The 24,562-nt window shown below is 33.9% G+C and overlaps 1 protein-coding gene across 5 annotated transcripts in view; it reads right to left on the bottom strand.

The window, feature by feature from the left end:
* DZIP3 (DAZ interacting zinc finger protein 3) overlaps positions 1–24,562 on the bottom strand; it is a 97,688-nt gene that overhangs the window by 53,130 nt on the left and 19,996 nt on the right. For all 5 annotated transcript variants that reach the window (XM_033089610.1, XM_033089625.1, XM_033089634.1 and 2 more), the window contains exons 5-11: positions 14,346–14,462; positions 12,450–12,530; positions 11,067–11,191; positions 8,125–8,239; positions 2,968–3,087; positions 1,641–1,742; positions 31–123 (exon numbers count right to left, since the gene is read on the bottom strand). In XM_033089610.1, coding sequence (XP_032945501.1) covers positions 31–123; positions 1,641–1,742; positions 2,968–3,087; positions 8,125–8,239; positions 11,067–11,191; positions 12,450–12,530; positions 14,346–14,462 — 753 coding nt within the window. The remainder of the gene's footprint in view (positions 1–30; positions 124–1,640; positions 1,743–2,967; positions 3,088–8,124; positions 8,240–11,066; positions 11,192–12,449; positions 12,531–14,345; positions 14,463–24,562) is intronic.

Raw genomic sequence — 24,562 nt, 5'->3', positions numbered from 1 at the left:
AAGCAAGAAAAATAAGAAAAAGATACTCACCAAGATTTTAACAATCCCAGGTACATCACACTGTAGCATCCTTACCATGTCACCTGTACATCCTTCCTTCAAACATTTTTTCCCACTGAAACTCTAAAGTTATCAATAAAAAAACAACAAAAATCATAAGAAAAAATAATACAAACCAAAAATAGAAAAAAATTACTGATGTGTAAATCTGATTATATTTAAATAACGTTAGAGGCAGACATTACTAGATGGCAAAATAAAAGATGTAAATAAACACTAGAGAGTTAGCTGTTCAAAGACAGTCCATCTGATGCATCAATGAATTTCCTATTTAAAATGCATGATCGCACTTTTCTCTCTCATTTCTATTTCAAAATCTCCACGTAGTTATATTACAAACTAACATGTGGTCGTTGTCCACAGGGAAAGACGCTTCAAGTAAAATGTTCTACTTAAGTAAGCATAAAAAGGAATACTGAATTTCTGTCAGATATATGAGGATTCCAGGGAAAAGGAAAGAATAAAAATGTTAAGTCCTTTCTCTGGTTCTGACCTTATTTCCTCTTGTTAAATTCCTTAGTTTTCTTTTACTTCTCTTTCTAAAGTTGAGCAATATTGATTACAATCAAAGAAAGTAAAAAGTACACACTGCTTAAACAAGTGAATAATAATCTTTATACAATAATTTTCACAGTGTAAAACAATGCAAGTTCATCTGTTTTATCTGTTAATCCTCATAACAACCTTATGAAGTAGATATTACTATCCTCACTTAAAAAAATAAGCCTCAGAGCAGTTAAATTACCAGCCTAATGTAAAAAAAACTACTAAGTGGCTTAATGTGGACCTGAACCCAGATTTCTCAATTCCATATACAATGCTCGGATACACCACAATTGCTTTATTAGGGTTTTCGGTTTGTGCAATGTAAACACTCAAGAGCCAAACACTCTAGACCCAACTTATGGTCATTAGCTCACCAAAGAGTAATTAATATAGAATTGGGTTTTGGATTTTTAATTTAATTTTAGTGGCAAAGAATTCAATTTAGCAGTATGACATTAGGAAAATATAAATAATTACAGATAGATTTTTGAAGACTATGAAATTTGTCCTTGTTCTCTACCCTAAAAATAGAAACTGATAATTGTCATTTCCATTAGTTTATTTAGCAATTCTAATCTTGGTGTGAATATATGCAACAATAATTCTATTCTTTTTTTTTTTAATTTTTATAAGAGTTTTTTAGAGACAAACTGACAACATATACCAGGAAGCAAGTTTTCAAATGCTCCCAGAGAATAACAGTTTTGCAGCTTCTTTTATGCATTTGAAATGAAGGCCACTGTTTCTATTTTTAAGAGTATAAACTTCTGTAAGGAAAGGAACAAGTTGACAGAAATCACTAAGCAAGGTAACTAGTAGAGTATCCCCTACACAGATTTGTTTAATAACTGGTGATGATGAACAAGCATACTGAGGGGGAAAGCATCAAAGAGAATAGGGAAAGAAAAATGGAAGGAGAAAAACAGAAGAGGAAGGATGTGGGCAGAAGAAATGAAGGGGAAAGAGGAAAAGAGAGAAAAGGATAGAGGAAGAAATGCTGTAGTAAAGTTTTGAAGGAAAAACAAATAAAATACCTGATCATTTTCACCTGGGTATTTTAAATTCTTGAACTTTTTCCAACAAATTTTATGGAAATAAACACAGCAGCTTTTACTGCACATTAACTGAAAAAATCCCTGGAAAAGAGTGAAAGTAAGCTGTTGACATGGAAATAGGAATTCCTGTCAATAGAGAGAACACCACCTTAAGTCACTTATAACTTTTCACGTTTCTTGTCCTTCCCAGTGTGCCCTCCCTGGAAACTACAGCTTTGACTCCTTTAAATACGTAGACTGCTTAGATGGCAAAAATCGATATTTTGTGGCCAGGACTTTGTGCTGCCACATACTGTGTGTGCGATTCGAACCCTGATGCCTCCCTGGGAAACCATAACCATTATCACCATGTCACCTAAACCGAGACTGAACTTGCCCCACCCTAAGCACTGTACTTCACCAGACGCACTTCCCAAATCCTGATTTACCCTAATGAATATATGTTGGCTTTCTTCTCCTCCCTACCTACCCCATTTTCTGTACACATCATGCCTTTCTTTTTTTATTTTCCCATTATAACAGCCATTTTTATTTGTAATCCAGATATACAATGTATTCTTTCAGTCTTTCCGAGTTTTCCTTTTTACAAAAACAAAAAGTCACATAAAAACCTTCCTCACTGTCATTCCCACAGGTGGATGGTTTTCAGGCAGCCCTCTCCCCCATATAGCTACATGCTTTGTTCCAGGATGTCCATTCCTTTCAATTGAGATTTCCATTATCTTCAAGAGGTGGTGTCAGATTTGCACTAATAGACACATCTCATCCCATCGTGTGATTTCCCACAGTCTTACTCTGATAGACCCAGTGAAAACCAGATTTGAAGTACTCTGTTGAATTTCCTCAAATCAAGGCTAGTTATATTTTTCCTCCCCAAGGCCCGTAGAAGAGACAATGATCACTTACTTAGTAACATAATTCTTGAGGAGTGACAACTTTTCCCCTTAGTAAAGTGCATTTTAAATAAACAAATATAAAATAACATTTCTAACTATAAAGAATATTTTAGATAATTTGCACTGTATGATGGCAGGGATATGAAGTATAACTTCAGAGACCTGTGAATATTACAAAAACCTTAGCAAAACAAATTCAATCTTTTATTGACTCACAGGATATAAATAATTTCAGCTCACTATAATTCTAAGTTCTCAGAGATACTCAATTTCTCAACAGCATTACCACTATAATTAAACTAAGAATTCTTTTTAAACACTATGTTAATACATGACAACATGATTTTTATCTAAGTTTAATTTTATAAGTAAGTTTTAAAAAATACTCAGTTAATTGATAATTCTAGTACCTTATAATTGGTGTTCTTTAAAATGTCAGCTTCACAAGATCGCTCACAATCCAGATAACTGCAAATGCTCTGCTTCATTATATTACTTTCAGTTGTCTTGATAAAATTATTAAGAAGATCCTAGATTTTAAAAATAAAAATAAATCTCATAAATTAGTAATAAGACTCCAACACTTCCAATATTTTATCTCATGTAATTTTAAGTAATAGTTGTACATCAATACTCGTACATCAATACTCGTATATCATACTACTTTTTGAAGGCATTGTATGTGTGTGTTTTTTTAAATAGTAAAAGACTGTATTTCTGTCGTTCAAAGTAAACAATATATAGGAAGGCCCTAAAACAGAAATACTGGATTTCTTATTGAATATAAACATGGAGAAAGGGAAAAAGCCTTATATTTGAAGCTATACCTCACTTCCCAATCCTAACTTAATGCAGAGCACCTGGCACATTCCTATCAAGAATTACTGGCATTGATACCTATATATAAAGAGATAAGAAATCACTAGGAGCCCAGGAGAGTCTTTGCTAGAAACGGCTCCCAAGACCCCATGTTGGCAGTGGAACTACTGCACTGGGGTGATATGCCACTCACTGTCACAATGAGAAGAAGTAGGGTACAGAAGTAGGCTTCCAATGCTTAGAGTTACAATTTGGAATGCAATTTCCTGAATTTTAAAATGCTGATTAAACAGGTGAAACACATTAGCGAGTTTAATTAAGTCAAATAGGTCCTCAGACCAGGTTCTTAATACTTATCCCTCAGAGAGGTAGTTTATAAGATTTCAAATATTAATAGTATTACTTCTAATATACTGATGGTATACATGATAGATAAACTTCTATAGAATATTTCATGAATCTAGTCACCATAACATTCTTTCAATGGCACTCAGAATTTTAAATTGATTCAATATCAAGATGATAAAGAAAGGAGAAGCATTCAAGGACCTATCAGTATGAAGGTAGTATATCCTGTCAGGATAGTCAACAGCCAAAAGAGTAGGACTCGTAGTGTGTATTTTGCTACCGCAGTTTCACAGATCTCAGACTTAGTAGTTCACTACTGATCTATTGAGTCTCCTACCAAACCTGTTCCTTGTTCCTTATTCCTTATCTCCTGTTCCCAATCTTTAGCATTCATTCATTCAACAAATATTTACTGAGTGACTGTGGGCCAGGGTTTTATAAATGTTAAGGGATATTAAGGCTATGGCAGCGAACTTCACAGGCTAATACTTAGCCCTCATGGGAGTTACATCAATCTCATCTGCCACTATCTATTCAGCTTTAAGCCAAAAATCTTGAAGTCATCCATTGCATAATGGATTCTGTAACTCTTCACATATAATAAAACAGCAACTACTGAGTGTTCTTCCAACATACATTGCAAAATTTTCCATTTCTATCTCCATTGCTACCCTAGGCCTTCCCTAGTTTACTGACTTTCACAGCGACCTAATTGGTCCGCTCTGTTCCTTGACTACTCTGCTCCAAAGCACTACACAGAAGCAATTATCATGTCCTTGCTTAAAACCTTTCAAAGGCTTCCACTGTACCTAATACAAAATCCAGAACCCTTACTAAGGACGGACTGCAAGGTCTGCAGACCCTGCAGAGTCTGAATCCACTAGTATATCTAGCTATTTCTGATCCATCTCTTCAAATTCATCTCTAGCCTCACTCACTATAAAATTCACATTGTTTCATTTTTCCAGTTCTTCAGACTTGCTCTTCAAGACATAAAAGGGCCTTTTCACACTCTATTCCATTTACCTAGAATGCTCTTCCTCCTATTCTTTACAGAGCTAGTTCTATTCTCAACTTTCTGATTCCAACTTAAATATCAAGTCCCAGAGAGGATTTTCCTAACCACTACACACACAGACACATACACATTTAGGCATATATACAAATAGAGAAATATGGATATATGTAGGTTTATGAGTGTATCTGTGTGGTTCTCTATTTTCTCTATCCTAGCCCCTTGTTTTTCTTTAGAACGCTAACTCCAACTGGTAACTATTTTATTAGTTTTCTAATTTTCTTAACTCCTTCCTTACCCTAAATACAAAAACTATTCGAAGTCCTAAATTCTATAATGCATGTTTTATTATAGTTTGATTATATCATCCCATTGTTTAAAAATCTTCAGGGATTACACATTAACCTCAAGAATGAACCTGAGTCCTTTATGTGGCTTATAAGGCCTTCCATGATCTGGCTAACATTTACCTCTAAATACTATCCATCCTTGAAAAAAGAACAGGATGTTTTCTTAAAAAATAAAGAAACATTCATAACAACAACAACAAAAAACTATTGGTAGATAATAGCTAAAATAATCATTAAAATTCAAAATTCAAAAGAAAGATAGGAACAAGGATAATGTTAAAAATAACAACTATATGAAAGGACATTGTTCTACCAGTGTGCCAGCATCTCTAGGGGTACTATTTTCCCCGATCAAGGTAGTTCATTTAAGGAGACACATGAGGATAGAAGTATTTTGGGCAGAGCAAGCTGCTGGTGATATTCACCTGGAATTCCTCAGTGTCGGATAAAGGGGTACAGGATAGCCCTTTAGGTTCCCTAAAAAACAGTAATCGCAATGTCTGGGAAGTAAGACTTTTGGAAGGCTGACAGGCACAGGCACCAATTGTAACAGACTGAGAACATACTGGCCTAGAGCCAAAGTAGGATCATAGAAGAAGTGTGCTCTATCGGACATCAGGGATTTATTGGACTTTAGGGACATATGGGGTAAAGAGGGCTGGCAGACAGTCCAGGGCAGCTGAAATGCTGGCTGCATACTCAAGAAACCGCTCGTGGAAGCAACTATGTTAGAAACAAAATAGAAATATTTTAACATTATAATAGCACTAGTGTGTACTGGCTGAACATCAGCCCTATGCAGAAAGATAAAGCGGAGAAAATCTCCTACAAAGTAGAACACAAAGACAAAAATTTAAAAAATAGGGAAAAAAAGAAAATCAGAGATTCCATCCATGATGTCAAGCATCCTAATAATAAACATTTGAGAAAGAAAACAGAAAATGAAATCATCAAATAAATAAATCAAGAAAATGTTCCAGAACCCAAAATAAATAAATAAATAAATAAATAAATAAATAAATAAATAAATAAATAAGTCCAGAATACCAGGGATACACAAAATATCCTAAAAACTCCCAGAAAGAAAAAAGATAAAACAGGTTACCAGCAAATGACTGAGAATCAGAATGACATCAGACTTCTCAGAAGTATAACTGATAGCTAGAAGACAGCGGAAACAGTTTTTAAAATGAAGGGAAATGATTTTTAACTTACAATTCTACACCCAGGTAAGATATAAATACACAAAGGATAAATTATTTTGAGATTTGCAACATCTCAAAAAATTTACCTCCCAAGCAAGCACCCTTCTCTAGGAAGCTGCTGGAGGGGTTTCACCATCAAAACAAGGAAGTAAGGCAGAAAGAGGAAAGCCTGAGATCCAAGAAACAGAGAATTCTACAGAGGAAAGATATTTCCAGGAATAACGGGAAACCCTAAGATCCATAAAAGCTTACAGCTATTAATTAGTAAGACAGGGGAAGGGAAATGTGTGTGTGAAGGGGATATATAAGGCAGCTACTAAACCCTCATTTCCACAACGGGAAGTCAAAAGATAATATCCAAAATGGTGAGATTTTAAAAATAGCAGTCCATTTTCTCAAAAAATATAGGTAAATATCAAAGAAAAATGCCTACAGAATAGGGAGAAGTTGCCTCTATTTAGGAACTACAATTAGAGATGATGGAATACAGATTGTTAATTTTTAAGCTTTTTAATATTATTTGACAAACTGCATACATGTATTACTTTGCATGAAATATAAATTCACTGAAAAAGTTTGGATAATGAAGAAAAATAATTTGAAAGGAGGAGGAAAAAGAGAAAAACAACCAAGACCGAGGAAGGACTGCTTTAAATAAGCACAGAAATTCAGTATTTTTTTTAAAAAAAAGTATAAAATTATTATTTTATTAAGTCAAAGTTAAAGTCATATGGTTATCCTGACAAATGCCAAAAATTGTCTGCTTATTTTATTGATTGCTGAGATAGGCATATTAAAATAATCCACTGTGATTGGGAGTTTTCTATTTCTCCTTTTAGTTCTATCATGTTTGTACCATCGATTTGGAGCCTATATTATTAGGTATATACAAATTTTGAGTTGCTATAGCTTCCTAGAAAATTGAATTTTGTATTTTTATGTATCTTTATTTTGAGGAATGTATTTGGCCTTAAAGTCAGCTAAAATATAAGGATCTAGAAAGGTTTAAAGTAAAAGCTAACCAATAAAACCAATCACTAACCAATAAAAACCTAGTGTAGCTAATTTTCATATTAAAAAAACTTTAAAGTGACCAAAATGACTTATCAAATAGGTAAAAATTATCCGAAATGTAAAGAGTATCCAGAGGGTGTGAAAAAATGGAAATGCTCATACTCTTTCTTAAGAATCTAAACCGGTACAAACTTTCTGAGAGGAAATATGGAGATATATAGCAACAACTTTACAAGTGTGTGAATACTTGCTTTACAATTCTACCTTTAGAAATTTATCCTAAGGGAATGATGTAAGAAATACACAGAGATCATTTTACATAATAGTGAAAAATTGGAATGTTTAAGGTAAATTAAATGTCAACAGCAGGGTGTGTGTCTGGACAGGCATAAATTAAAATACTAACAATGGTATGGACAAATTTTAATTTTATCTTTGGGAATTTTTATATTTTCAAGTTTTATGAAGTAAGCATTTAGTACTTCTAAAATTTATATCAACAACAAAATAATGGTAAATATAATTGGAAAAAAAGAAGTTAACTATTACATTTAGTTTTATCCATGTGAAGTACTGGACTAGTAATCTTGTTATTTGGAAATGCCAACACAGCCACCTCACACCTCTCTACTTGTTGAGTCATACTGCTATTCTGCACTAGGTAATGGAATCAAGGTTGTTTCTTATCTAAAACACTAATTTCCAATTAAAGAATGTGCTTGCTATAAAATACGACATCGTTAACATAAATTGCACTTTATCAGAGATGATTCTGATTAGTCACAGATGAAACGTTATTCTTAAATAATTCCTTACTTTAAAAGTTGTAGGTAAATCTTCATCTTCTGTAGGATCTATGTCAAACCAATGGTCATTTGTGTCTCCTATTTCTTGTATGCTTTTATGAAATTCTAGTAGTCCTCCATTATATCTGTAAGGCATTTTAATTAAATAAGGTTAGTTTGAACGTGACTCTGTAACTAGGTGGTTTACAAATAAGGCAACAAGTAACCCATTTTTTTGTGACAGGTGGAGTGGTGATAACCTCTGGCATGCTATAGAAATACAAATACTAGGACTCTCACCTGTGGTAGGTTGGGATGGAATACAGGTGGAAGGGGAGACACTAGATTATGTAGTAGCTCAAGCTTGAACAATATGGGGGCCATGGTAATTAAAGGGACTGTAGAGTTGGTTGGCTTTTTTTTACTGTCTTGGAAGCCTTGAAGAGAATGACAGGCACAGGTTAACCAACTATTGACTCAGGACACACTGTGAAAGACAGAGGCCTGTATGGCAGCATTTATAGAGACCATCATCTTCTGTAGCCATAAAGATAATCTGTGTTAAAAAAATCAGGCCCAGATTTAATCACAAGGTACAACAAACCATAAAAGAGATCGAATGCACAGCCCGGACAGAATCACTACTGTCAGCTCAGGATATTCCACAAAAGCTAAAAGGCCTCTATGGTAACATATAAAGAATCCTCACCAACTCTAAACATAAGGACAAACTGCTGAAAATGAGGCCCAGTACTTAATCATAAGAGTAGAACAGCAGCAAAGACCAAAAGCACAGTCTCAACAGGACCATTATGCAAAAATCAGGGCTCTGTAAGAAACAAGTAGACTCTGAGATCTGGCATGGGGACATTTAGGTGAATATGCTTAGAAACAATAAATCCCCAAATTTCCCTGAACCCTCTGGCTGGCAAAAACCTCTTCCTCGCTAGAGGAGGGCAGACCCCCCCTTTACTTAAGGATCATGCAAAAATATCACCTGAGGTGTCTGTGTCAAAAGATGATGCCCTTCCTTCTCAAGATCGTCCCCTCTCCACTCATTGCCTACAGACCAATAAATCTAGGATTAGCTAAAAGCAAAACCCAAATGGGAACACAGAGCCCCTGCCCAGGATGAAAAAGCTTATTCACCATAAGAATTACAGAACTTGACTAGTATGTACTGGCAGGAATGTGACTCTGTAACTAGATAGTTTACAAATAAGGCAACAAGCAACCCTAGTATGTATGGGAGTGGATCTTAAGACTGCTGAACCAGTGGACAAATATACAGCTGGGTAGAGAAATGTATACTGACAGGGGACAACTCTTCCATAACTCAAGATTTAATTTCCTACAAAGGACACGTGAAGCCAGTGCTAACATGCTACTAAGAAGGCTACTGGGACACAACAATGGCCTATAGTAAGTGAAGTGGAAATTTCTTGGCAGAGTATTAAAAGAAAGCTCAGGGAGGTAAGGATGTTAGAAGGGACTTAGTACATAAGACCACAGAACCCATCGCTAGACAATGTTCCCTGGAAAGACCCACCCATTAATGCAGTAAGAAATACAGAGTGAAAAGGGCATTGGAGCCTGATCAGCTCAGTGGTGGTTGTTCTCTTTAGGTGAGGGACGAAAGTAAAATGCCTTACGACTGAGCTTTCTATTGACAACGATCTGGAAAATGGTTTCTCTACAATGCCCATAAGACAAAAAAAAGTAGTTCACATATCTGAGGGAAGATATGGAAGCAGTGCACACTCTTTATTTTGTCTCAGAGCTATGTAAATTCTCTCCACAATATAGACTAAAGGGATGTTGATCACCCTGACATTCTGTAAGACATCACACTGACCCATTATATTGATGACATCATGCTACTGAAGAAGTAGTGAGAAGTCTTCTGGTACCCTAGTAAAGAACAAGCATGACAAAGGAGATAAACCAAAGAATCAGGGAATTATCATACAATGATGCTTTTAGGGATCCAACAGTAGGGCCTCACAAAAATTTCCTCATAAAAATGCAGTAAGCTTCATAAAAATTTCCACAAGTAATCTTTGCCTAATTCATCCTTCAGACCTCAGCCAAACATTATTTCCTTAGAAAGATTTCTGATTCCCAAACCAGGCTGGGGCTCCAGTAAAGACTTTTATTATTCATTGTATTTTCCTTCGTAACTCTTTATCACATTTCATAATTGATTATTTTGTATAACTAATTATTTGATTAAGGTCTATAATACTGTCCATTACATGAGAACAGGAGCTGTCTATTTTGTAAACAATTGTGTCCCCAAATCTAGCAGAGTCTCTAGAATATGATAAATGCTTAGCAAATAAAATGAATGAATGTTACAAATGACTAATCATCTCCATTTAGGGAGTGAACAGGATAGCTAGTCCATATAGGTTCCCCGTACAATTTCACTAACTATATAATACCCAACACTTCCAAAACTCAGCATTTGGACTCTTTTGATGCTTTATAAGTTCATTTATACTTTAAACACCTATTCCAAGTGGTGGTTATAATATTAATAACTACAACCATCATTTATTTACTAAGAATAGCAGTTTTGTGTCCTGGGCACTGCGTTAATCACCTGCAACATCCTTACAAGGTGGGCACTATCAGTTCCATTTTATAAATAACAAAAAAAATGAGATTAAGCTTAGCAACATTAAGTTTCCTTCGTTCATAGATTAGTTCCGGGGTAGAAAATGTATTTCAACCAAGGAAATCAGATGCCAAAGCCTCTGTTCCTATGTCTATGCTCTACTGCTTCTGACTGTCATGGCCTGTCAAGTCTGATACTTAATGTTCTCAAGTACAGTAAAGAAATTATTGTCTCTAAAAATAGGTGAAGAAGGAAAAATTCAGTCCACCACAAGTGTCATTATCCCTGGTATACTTTACAAACTTTATTTCCATTTCACAATGTGGAAAGTGGACATTAATTAAAATCCTTACCTCTTCTGAGCACATCGAAGCAAACCACGTCCAAAATAAACTAAAGACATAAAGTTTTCACAAATTTCATTTTCTTGGATTACCATTTTCATCACCAGAAATTTATTCTCAGCTTCTGTATAATCCTGTAGTAACATAAAACTAGGTTTGGCTGATGTACAAGACATTTTTTTTTCTTTTACAATTATTTTCCAAACTACAGAACTTGGGGCCACTTTGATACTGATCCAGTCATTTATTCACATCTCTAATCCTAGCAGCTCTGTATGTAAATACATAAATAATGTACTCAGTGCTTAAAATATTAAGATATTCTTTGCCCCATGTTTCAAAGTAAACATTAAAACAACAACAATTTTATTTTTCTAAAACTGACAAAGTATTAGCCAAAATAAGGGCTTTTCTGATGACTAAGGGAGCATGTCTTTATAATTCTTCCTAATTTTTCTTTCTAATTAGAGCACAAATCTTCCTAATTTTTCAAATAGGTAATAAGTGATTTCTTGACTGCACTTATAATCTCTTTTATGGAAGCATCATCTGACTATAAGCAACATAGATCTGGAAGTAAAGATCACTTCTAATAAATTCTTTAGTTATCATTAGTAAAACAGGCATAATAGCTTGGTCACCCTGGGGGGGGGGGGCAGGAATGTTGCATGGCCTTGTTTAAAAATATTCTCTACTACATCACACTAAAAAATAATTAGCATTACATGAAATTATTTAAAATGAAAATGTTTTCAGTTTGGTGCTTACAAATTCTACTTCACCTAATAAACAAGTCATATTTATATATTTAATTTACAAAATCAAGTAAACAGTATAGATTTGGGAAGATAAAAAAATAAAAGAAATATCAAGGTTGCAAAAAAACAAAATGAAAATTCTCATTAAAAAAGAGAATGTTAACTTCAAAAGGACTCTTAGAAACCACCTAGTTAACTCACAGATTTTTACTTTCTGCACTTCACTTTATTCAAAAAGAATTTAAGGTAAAACGCATATTTTACAAAAGGGTTAAGATTAACCCAGAGAGATTAAGCTACACTTGAAAGTAGGTTAAAATGTATTGTATACGCTAAACAATTTTCTGTTTTACAAAAATGGCAAGCATTTAAAAGATAAACAAAATAACTAAAGTTATAAGCTAAAATTATATTTCCCCTATCAGTAATTTTAGTTTCACAATCTAGTTGCTGGCAAAATACTCTACATTATATACTCTGTATTACAAATTACTCTATATTGTAATATGGGACAGAAAAGTCACTAAATAGTTTCAATTTTTAGAGAATTTAAAAAATCAACATTTTAATTTGTTAAAATGAGGTCAGTATATGTGAAAAGATTTATAATGGGCAAATAACATATGCTACATACCTCTTTCTTTCCTCTTTCAGTGAGTGCTACACCATACAAAAACAGTAATGTCAAATAATAACCAATATTAATCTGATGTGCCTAAAAAGATAAAATATATTTTAATTGGTTATTTAGACTAAGCTATTATACTTTTCAGCTTAGCAAGCTTAAATATCTTAGGCTTATTTAATAATTATTAAAAATAGTAAAAATTATCATATTATCAATCATCGAATAATAACTATAGAGAATGCGTTTAGATGTATTTCATAATATGACCCCAAAGAAGATAGGCAATAATCCTGAAATAAAACATTAGAGTTTGAGTAAAAAAAATAAAAGCAAATGTAATCAAGACTTATTATGTTAAACCTTTCAAAAAATTCTGTCTCTCATTTTATAATATTTCAGGTATTAAAACACTTCAGGTAATAATATAATGAACAACCAAGTATCTACCATCCAGCTTAAAAAAATACAATGATTTCTTAAATCAAAGTGTTTTATTGTTTTATGTGTGGGTTTTGTTATAACAGTATCAACATAAAGCTTATCACTTCTTCAATGAAAAATTAAAACACATGGATATTTCCTTAACTTAAAACTGTACTATGCCAAATTACAGAGATGGAGCAATGACTAGGGACTAGGGACAGTGAGGAGCACAAGGGGTGCTTGTCTACAAAGCGGTATCATAAGAGAGATTTTTATGGTAATGGGATAGTTCTTTTATCTTGATTGCAGTAGTGGTTACACAAACACTTGTGATAAAATCCCATAGAACTATACAGACCTGTGCATAAAAAGTTAGCATAGCTGGCCTGAGACGGTTACCATTAGCAAGACCTGCTTGCAAGGCTGACCATCTACTGGTGTCTGTGAACCTGGATTTCAGGAGTGTCCCCACTGTTCTTTGACTGACAAGAGTGGTTCACTATTCCTAAATTGTTTGTGTAAACCATGTGATTTATGCTGAACACTTGGGATTTTCTTCTGGACATATGGAATTTTGACACATGCTAGGCAGAGGGTGCCCACATGACCTATCCACAATAACAGCCTTGGGCACTGAGTCTCTTATAGGCTTCCCTAGGCAGAACCATCATACACATACAGATGTTGCTGCATTTTGTTGCCCCTCTTTTAACTCCATCTAGAACTCCTTCAGGGTAGGGTATATCACATCTTAGAACACTAGCCCTAAGAGTCCAAAATAAGGATGATTTTTCCACCTGCTTGTACATCATTATAATGTGGGATTTACTGTCTTATGCTACCTTGTTTGGTGACTAGGTAGTCCTTTCTTAATCAATCATCTACGTGGGTGCAAAACTTAGTTTACTGATCCAAATTATTCGAAGAGCTGATTTTTCCTTTCACTCTTTTGTATTTTTGGTTCTAATTTTTGATGCAAGCTTTATTTTTTTTCTCAGATTTTCCTATTTATTTCTAAAGTATCATTTGACCTTGAACATGTAATTATATCTTGTGAATTTTATCTTGCATGATTACTCAATAACAGATAAAGCAGTACCAATTTTTACAAATATAGAAATATCAAGAGAAAGAGGAGCTGATTAATAATTAGGGGGAAGGAAGTAGTTTTTGAAGTTCATGACTCTCCATTTCTAATTGGGAAAGCCCATTTTTATTAGTTCAAGTTTCTTTTTATTTAAGACGAATAATTTTATGGTAGGAAAGGGGGACTAGAATAGGCTCATTAAAGAGATGCAGAATCATAAGATAGTCCAAGACAAATGAAGGAAATCAATTTATGTGTACCTTTCTCTAGAAGTAAAAGGAAAATACAAATTGGCCTACACATTAAAGTAAGCATGCATGATTAGCTGTTCTCTCACTGAAAAATTGTTGTTCAAATCCATTATTTCAAACTTTCAAAAAGAAAATACTTACAGTATAATTAGTAGCTTGAATGTTTCTAAGTGCTGCTTCCAGTTGTGTTATCAAGAAACGTAAAGTCAAAACAGGAACAATTTCCTCCCCATTCTGGCTGTTTGCTGCAACTTCTCTCTGCAGAAAATTATTCAGTTGAAAATGTCCTTAAATTAGAACAAATATCTACATATTTTTATTATACATGTTCAGTGTTGAAAATTTGGAGAATAGAGATAAAGATGTTTTTTAAAAAAATCCACACGACCCAGATACAACCATTCTCATATTTGTTTTTAAGTAGTCTGACAAATCTTTGTAACTCATTCCTCAAAACACTAAAAAGTATTCCTATGCCTGACATGGGTTTGGCAGTGTCCACTCAGAAGATGTCCTCTTCAGAGGAAAGTGGTAATCCCACTGCATTCTCATACCTTCTATTCTCTAACAAAACTAAAGTCTTCCTTCCAGCTATCAATCTGTGGTTAGCAAGAATGCTGGCTTTGACACCAACACCAGGGGAACCAAGCTCATATATGATTTACTATGTACCATAGTGTGTTATTTACATAGATGAAAGGAAAGGAAGGACTATGTCTTATATTTCTGTCCATTCCTCAATGCCTTGTGCGCACAAGTGTTTGGCACAAATTACATTATCTGTTTAATGATGCATTATCTGTATGGAAAGTTTAATCTACACCTTCTTGGCTTAGTTTCTAGTATACAATACTTCACTGTTTTTCTCCCAGCTAACTAGAAGCTTTATTTCAGCACTCCCTACCACTTCAATTTAATGAACCTCTTCTCCATCAACACCATCAACACACATTCCTTAGATAACTGTCATGTTTTTAAGCAGTGCCTACACACTGACAATTTCCAAGTTCACATTTCCAGCTCATAACTATCACCTGAATCCCAGACTCATATTGAGTGTTTTCTGGGGTGAGGACTGAGTATTAATTCCTTGGGACTTCTGAACTTCCATAACAAGTACAGCCTTTAGCAATGCCAGAAAAAAAAAAAGGCCTGAGGCATAGAGATACAGATATTGAAAAGTGGAAATTAATACTGAAACAATAGAGGCCAAAGGGTATGAGCAGGGCACTGACAGTATATGAAGTGTAATCAAAATATATAGTAAATGTTTAAATTAAAAAAAAATTATTACAGTAAAAGACACATTACTATTACTCCCCCACAAAATATTCCCTCTCACTTCGAACACACTTATCTCATCTTTCTTGCCACTTTCTGAAGCAGTTCTGGAAGTCTTCTTTTGTGAGTGTCTTTAGTTGCGCTATCATGGCTGCCTGGATGTCCTGAATCGATTCAAAACGTTTACCTTTCATGGTCATTTTGACTTCGGCGAAGAATCCAGAAGTCACACGGTAACATATCCGGTGAATAAGGTGGATGAGGACACACCGTAATGTTTTTATTTGACAGAAATTGCCGTATACCAAAAACGAAGTGTGACACAGAGCCTTTCCATTGTGATTAAAAAAAATACAGTGAATGCTGCTGCCGAGTGCCATCCAACAGAAAGGCAGGGATCTTCAAAACGGGAAGCAGCACCTCGAATCTTAACAACAGTGTGTGACAAGTTTCAACTTGTTCGGTGCAGTCAGTAGGATGTGAGCTACAGTTGAGAGAAGGTGTGTTTTAAAGTGTGTCATAAATCATCCTCCATCAAGACAACTCTGTGTCACATATCGCTTCTGGTATACAGCAATTTCTATCAAATAAAAGCATTATGGTGTGTCCTCATCCACATTCTTCACCAAATCTGGCACCGTGCGACATCTGGCTCTTCCCCAAAATCAAAATGACCATGAAAGGTAAACGTTTTGAATCGATTCAGGACATGGAGGCAGCCATGACAGCAGAACTAAAGACACTCATAAAAGAGGACTTCTAGAACTGCTTCAGAAAGTGGCAAGAACAATGGGATAAGTGTGTTTGAAGTGAAGGAGAGTATTTTGAGGGGAATTAATGGTAATATGTCTTTTATTACATTAATTTTTTTTATTTAAACATTCACCATGTTGTTTGATCACATTTAAATGCTACAAAGGGTAAACCTAAATAGAACCTTCTTCACAGAATAGAAGTAAAGCTTGAAATCAGCACAATCCATAGTTGAATTAAATGATCTCTCAGAAAAGCACCAATAAGCATTACCAAGAAAAATTTTGACCAGTTTTTCTAGTTCTTCTCAAAGAAGGATGTTCTAAACCAATCCAGGCAGTGACTGCTTGTCACAGAATTCTCTATTACACTTTAGATTACTCTGAAATTTGTATTAATATTTTCATGTTCATGATTTGGTTATTTTTGCCTTCTTTCTTTTTCTTTAAACATTCTTACCAGACATTTATCATTTTATTATTTTTTGTTTATCTGTTTTTCAAAAAATCAAGTGTGGGCTTTACTGACTTCTATTTTATATTTTACTCTATTTCATTCATTTTAGCTATGTTTATTACTTCTTTCTTTAGACTTTGTTTTTAATTTGCTGCTCTTCCATTAACCTCTTAAACTTTATGTTTAGATGATTGGTATTCAGCCTTGCTGAATATACACATTGTAAGCTATAAATTCCTTGAAGCACAGCTTCTACCTACTAACAGAAGTTTTGATATACTGTATTTTGCCAGGTATAATGTGCACATTTTTGCCCAAATTTGTGAGGGAAAAATAAGGATGTGTATTATACATGGGCAGTACTAATTCCATATCTATATAAATGTTTTAAATTATTTTATTTATGCTTATGAGTTAAAAGTGTGATAAATAAATAAATGTTAAAATTCTTTTATAATATACAAAACAAGTATTGAAATATGAACAAATAAAAAATTTGAATTAAAAAATTAAAACGAAAGATTTTTTACCCTGAAAGTTTGGGCCAAAAACGTGGGTGCACATTATACTCAGGAGCACATTACACATGGCAAAATACAGTACATTTTTTCTTCAGTTCACAAATTCATCTAATTTCCATTGTGATTTCACCTTTCACCCATTGGTTACCTAGATTAGTAGTATATATTTTAACTTAGGAACAATGACTTTCTAGTTTATCTGTCTATTACTGATTTCTAAATTAATTGTACAAGTTAGAGAATATATGCTATATGTTTTCATTCTTTGAAATTTGATGAGACTTGCTTTGACCTAGCATATGGTCAATTTTGTAAATGTTCTGTGTGTACTTAAAAAGAATGTGCCACCATTGGTGCGGTGTTTTTCTTATATATGTCAATTAGATCGAGTTTGCTACAGAGCTACTAATTTTGTGTCCATATTCTCTCAGTCATTCGGAGAGTTGTATTAAATTCTCCCACTGGCATTGCTGATTTATCCATTTCCCCTTTAGTATTATCAATTTTTGTCATCATATATAAAAGTCCTGTATGTATTTAGATCTACTTTCGGAATTTCTCTTCTATTTTCTAAACTTTCCTGTAGATTCAAGAGCAAGTGACACAATCTTTTAGTTATTAGAGCTCCATAGAAAGTTTTAATATCTAAGTGAGAAAATTCAAAGACTTTTTCCCATACACTTCTCTTTCATAATTTTCTTGGTTATTTGTTCTTTTTATTTCCCACTTGAACTTTAGAATTAGATTTTAGTAACAACAAAAAATCCTTTTGTAATTTTTATTGAATTATGTGATATTCATACATTTTAATTTTGGGAAAATTGACAGCTTTATCACATTTTATCTTCCTACATATATTGCTTTTAATTCAGGTCTTCTTTTCTTACCTTTAACAGAGTTTTTGAGATTTTTACTTATTGTTTTAATATCGAATATTGATTACTAAACTTAATGTGAAGAAAATCAGTGTGTGGGGGTACTTGCTATAAAAGGCACATTCCCTCAGAGATTTTTATTCCTTAGGACTAGTATGAGATTCGATAGTCTAATGTAGGTGGCTTAGGAAAAAGTTTGAGAAATACTACTTTATGTCTTATATATTTCTTAGGTATTTTCCTGAGTATTTTATCTTTTTGTTTCTATTATAAGTACTTTTCTTTCGTTTTTACCTTCTAATTGGCTACCGATGACATATATAAAGCCTAGTGGTTTCAATTTCTTATTGCTTCTGGGTGACTGTCAAAAGATAAGAGTAGAAAAGATTGTGAAGTAGAAAACACTGTGCTGGTCTCCTCCCATGACATTAAAATTATAACTAAATTACAGAACAATACACATGGAGAACCATCTGAAGATTAGCTAAACATAAGTGCTATAACTAAAAATATAAATAAGCCATGTCAAAACTGGGCTGGTTTTGACAAACGGGCTGGCCCCAAACTCAGGTGTGATGGCTGAAAACTGAGGAGGCATCAGTTGGCTGAGGAGATCACCTCTGAGGAGTAAGGGGTTCCAGTCCCACACCAGGCTCATGATCACAAGAGCCAGGAAGAGGAGGCTGCACAACATCTGGCTGTGAAAATCAGCAGGGATTCCATTCACCGGGATGAGACAAAGGGCTCAGACTAGATTCACCGGGATGAGACCGGGATGAGACTAGAAGCCCATTCACCGGGATGAGACTAGAAGCCCAGGCACCCTCTTAAAGGGCCTGTGCATAGACACACTCACTTGCAGGTACTCAAACTGGGCTATGGCAAGAGCCTCGGTGAGGGCTGGAGGAACAGCCACCATTTTCCCAGTGTTGCGCCCTCCTCCCCACACAGCCAAATCTGTAAAGGGATTAAACGCTTCAATCAAAAGACACAGGGTAGCAGAATGAATAAGAAAACAAGACCTAAACATATGCTGTATACAAGAGACCCACTTTAGATTGAAAGGCACAGACAGACTGAAAGTAAAGAGATAGAAAAAGATATTACATGCAAATGAAAATTTTAAAATGCTGGGGTAGCAATACTTGTATCAGACAAAACAGATGTTAAAGAATGGCTATAATAACAAAGAAGGACAATGCATATTAATAAAGGGATCCATCCAAGAAGAGGATATAACCCTTGTAAACATTTATGCATCCAACACAGAAGCACATAAAAATATTAAGCAAATATTGACCTATATAAAGAGAAAGATTGACAATAACACAATCATAGTAGAGAAATTTAACACTTCCTTAATGCTAATGGATACATCTTCCGGACAGAAAATTAACAAGGAAGCAGCAACATTAAGTGAGACACTAGATCAGATAGATTTAATTGATACTTTTAGAGCATTTCACCCCAAAGCAATTCCTTTCAGAAAGCGCATTTGGGACATTTTCCAAGACAGAACACATGTTAAGTCACAGATCAAGTCTCAATAGATTTAAAAAGATTGAAATCATATGAAGTGTCTTCTCTGACCACAATGGAATTAGAATTCCATTAAAAAAAAAAAACCTGAAAAACACACAAACACATAGAGGCTAAATAATATGCTACTAAACAATGAATATGTTAACAATGAGATGAAGAAAGAAATCAAACGATGCCATAAGACTAATGAAAATACAATGACCCCAAATCTATGAGACACAGTGAAAGCAGTTCTAAGAGGGAAATTCATAGCAATATAGGCCTGCCTCAAAAAGCAAGAAAAATCTAAAACAAACAACCTAATATTACATACAAATGAACTAGAAAAAAGAACAGCGAAGTGAGTAGAAGCCCAAAGTGAGTAGACGGAAAGAAATAATAAATATAAAAGTGGTAATAAACAAAATAAAGTCTAAAAAAATAAAATAAATGAAACAAGGGTTTCTTTGAAAAAATAAATACAATCAATAAACTTTTAACTAGAGTCATCAAGAAAAAAAGAACCCAAATAAATACAATCAGAGATGAATGAGAAGTAGCAACTGCCACCATAGAAATACAAAGGGTTATAATACTACAATTAAGAAGGTCAGGCAATTAAGTTCACGAACTTGTTGCAACAATGTTGCTAACTTTTTCTGATATCAGAGGGATTATTCATTATGAATTTATACCAACTGGACAAATAGTTAACCAAGTTTACTATTTGGAAGTGCTGAAAAAGCTGTGTGAAAAAGTCAGATGACCTGAACTTTTTGCCAACACTTCATGGTTCTTACATCACGACAATGCACCAGCTCATATGGCACTGTCTGTGAGGGAGTTTTCAGCCAGTAAATAAATAACTGTATTGGAAAGCCCTCCCTATTCACCTGATCTGGTCCCCAGTGACTTCTTTCTTTACCCAAAGATAAAGGAAATATTAAAAGGAAGACATTTTGATGACATTCAGGACATCAAGGGTAATACGACGACAGCTTTGATGACCATTCCAGAAAAAATTCCAAACTTGCTTTGAAGGGTGGACTAGGCACTGGCATTTGGTGCATAGCTTCCTAAGGAGAGTACTTTGAAAGTGACCATAGTGATATTCAGCAATGAGATATGTAGCACTTTTTCTAGGATGAGTTTGTGAACTTAATTGTCAGACTTCATATAGATCAACAAATTGGACAATCTGGAAGAAATGGATATTCCTAGAAACATACAATCATCCAAGACTGAATCAAGGAAACAGAAAATCTAAACAGACCAATTATTAAAAACGAAATTGAATTAGTAATCAAAAAACACCCAACAAACAAAAATCCTGGATCCGATGGCTTCACAGATGAATTTTACCATTCAAAGAAAAATTAACACCTATTTTTCTCAAACTATTCTAAAAACCCAAGAGGAGGGAAGGCTACCAAGCTCATTCTACGAGGCCATCATTACCCTGATTCCAAAACCAGACACAGATATTACAAAAAAAGAAAACCATAGGCCAATATCCTTGATGAACGTAGATATAAAAATCCTCAACAAAATATTAGCAAACTGAATTCAGCAATGTATTAAAAAGATCATACATCATGATCAAGTGGGATTTATTCCTGGATACAAGATTGATTCAATATCTGCAAATCATTATTAATGTGATACACCACGTAAACAAAATGAAAACTAAAAATCATATGATATTAATAGGTGCAGAAAAAGTGTTTGATAAAATGCATCATCCATTTATGATAAAAACTTTCAGGAAATTAGGAATAGAGGGATCATATCTCAACATAATAAAGTCCATATATTTCAAACCCACAGCTAACATCATATTCATCAATGAAAAGCTAAAAAAGCGTTTTCCTTAATATCAGGAACAAGACAAGGATGTCTACTTTCACCATTTTTATTCAACACAATATTGGCAGTCTTAGGTACACCACTGAGACAAGAAAAAATAAATAATAGGCATCCCGATTAGAAAGCAAAAACTAAAACTGTCATTATTTGCAGTTGATGTGATATTATATAGAGAGAACACTAAAGATTCCACCAAAAATCTATTAGAACTGATAAATGAATTTAGTAAAGTAGTAGGATAAAAAAAATCAATATTCAGAAATAGGTTGCATTTTTATACACCAATAATGAACTATCAGTAAGAGAAAAATTAAGAAAACAATCCCATTTACAACTGCATCAAAAAACAAAAAATAGCTAGGAATATTTTAAGCAAGGAAGTTAAATACCTGTTTAGGAAAATTTTAAGACATTGAAGAAAGAAATTCAAGAAGATACAAATAAATGAAAGACTAAACGATGCTCCAGGACAGGAACAATTAACATCGTTAAAATGTCCATACTACCCAAAGCAATATATAGATTCAATGCAATCCCTATCAAAATATCAATGGCATTTTTCACAGAATTAAAACAAATAATCCTAAAATGTATATGAAACCACCAAAGTCACCGAATAGTCACAATAATCTTGAAAAGAAAGAGCAAAGTTGTAGGTAAAAAATGCTACCTGATATCAAACTATACTATAAGGGTATATTAATCAAAACAGCATTGTACTCACATAAGCACAGACACACAGATCAATGGAACAGAATAGAGAACCCAGAAATAAACCTACTCCTGTATGATATGATCATTTAATCTAGACAAAGGAGGCAAGATTATACAATAGGGTAAAAAAAAGTCTACTCAATAATTGTTTGGAAAAACGCGACAGCTATTTGCAAAAAAAAAAAAAAAAAAAAAAATGAAACTGGACCACCTTCTTACACCATATACAAGAATAAACTCAAAATTGATTAAAGATTTAAATGTAAGACCCAAGACCATAAAACTCCTAGAAGAAAACATAGGCAGTAAACTTTCTAACATTGCTCTTAGTAGTGTTTTTTCTTATATATCTCCTCAGGGACGGAAAACAAAAGAAAAAAAATAAATAAATGGGACTACGTGAAACTGCAAAGTTTTTACACAGGAAAGGAAACCAACAAAATGAAAAGACAATCTACTAAATAGGAGTTGATATTCACCAATGACACATCTGATAAAGAGTGAATATCCAAAATTTATAAAGAACTCATATAATCAACCTCAGTAAAATCAAACACTCCAATTTAAAAATGGGTAGAGGACTTGAATAGACATTTCTCCAAAGAAGACATATAGATGGCCGATAGACATGAAAAGATGCTCAATGTCACTAATTATCAGAGAAATGCAAATTAAAACCATAATGAGATATCACCTTACACCTGATCGAATGGCTATCATCAGTAAATCAACAAACAAGTACTGATGAGGATGTGGATGGAGAAAGGGGAACCCCCTTGCACTGTTGGTAGGATTGCAAATTGGTACAGTCACTGTGGAAAATGATTTGGAGGTCCCTCAAAAATTAAAAATAGAATTCCATATGACTCAGGAAGTACACTTCTGGGTATTCATCCAAAGAAATCCAAAACACTAATTCAAAAAGATATATGCACTGTATGTTCACTGCAGCACTATTTACAATAGCCAAGCTATGGAAGCAACCTAAGTACCCATCAATAGACAACTGGATAAAGAGGTGTACATATATACAATGCAATGTTACTCAGCCATAAAAAAGAAACAATCTTACCACTTGAGACAACATGGATGGATCTAGAGGGTATTATGTTAAGTGAAGTAAATCAGACAGAGAGAGATAAATACCATATGATCTCACTTATATGTGGAATCTCAAGAACAAAATAAATGAACTATAAAACAGAAACAGACTCATAGATACAGAGAACAAACTGATAGTTGCCAGATGGAAGGGGGCTTAGAAAAGGTGGGTGAAAAAGGGGAAGGAATTAAGAAGTACAAATTGGTAGTTAAAAAAAAGTTATGGGAATGTAAAGTACAGTATAGAAATTATAGTCAATAATATTGTAATAACTGTGTAGTGCGAGGTGGGTACTAGACTAATCAGGGGAATCACTTCATAAATTATATAAATGTCTTAATCACTATGCTGTACACCTGAAACTAATATAAAATAATATTGAATGTCAACTGTAATTGAAAAAGATAAGAGGGAAACAGTGGCATTATATCATCAATTTCAAACCAGAAGTCATACTGTAATAAATCATCTCAGTTAAGGTTATAATTATGTATAAAGTCTTTGGATATTTTCAGAGTTCTTCTGAATTTTTAATCTAATAGTATTAATCTGTTTCACAGAGATAATTAATGATATATTCTTTCACAGAAAAGTCAAATGTAGCCGTATCAAGACAGCTACAGTGTTTTGCCCCCCTGCCCCCCAATTGCCACAAAGAAAAGAGTAGATCATTTTCTTTAAGTATGGAAAATTCTATTAATTTGGAAACTGATATGCATCTTGTGCTGAGCATTTCACAAATTATCTAGAAAAACTATTTCCAAGATGGAAAGCTATAATATATTCTCTAGAATATTTATTTCACGTGTAAATCCAAAAGTTTTGGACACTATTTTTCTTTATCTTACATTTTTGAATAATCTGTAAACATTTTACAAATTAGGAAAACTGAAAGCAGTTCCCAGTCCCAGAGTGGCTTATTATGGGTTATCAGTATAATTAGAATTAATACTGGACCTTGTAGTCAACAGCTTACAAACTAACCCACATTCCTACCATTATTCGTGATAGTTTAGCATGAACTAACTCTATTTATTTAATTAATAAAAATCGATAGTCAAGGCTGACAGCAACCCCTTCACAAGAAATAAGATGGAAATTTTAAGACCTTAGTTGCATTGTTGTGGTGGAAAAAGATAAAAAAGAAAGAGTTATTGTGAAACAATGAGACATATGTATTGATCTCTGCCCCTAGTTCCTGCTAATATTTGGTCTTTGACTCTGGTGCCTGACACCGAGCTCCTAAAACCCTTGGAATTTCCTGTAATA

This window comes from Rhinolophus ferrumequinum, chromosome 2 (genome assembly GCF_004115265.2).
Source record: "Rhinolophus ferrumequinum isolate MPI-CBG mRhiFer1 chromosome 2, mRhiFer1_v1.p, whole genome shotgun sequence".
In the NCBI taxonomy this organism is placed as follows: Eukaryota; Metazoa; Chordata; class Mammalia; order Chiroptera; family Rhinolophidae; genus Rhinolophus; species Rhinolophus ferrumequinum.
Note: the sequence above shows the minus strand (reverse complement) of the source record. Positions and strands in the feature narration are given on the sequence as shown.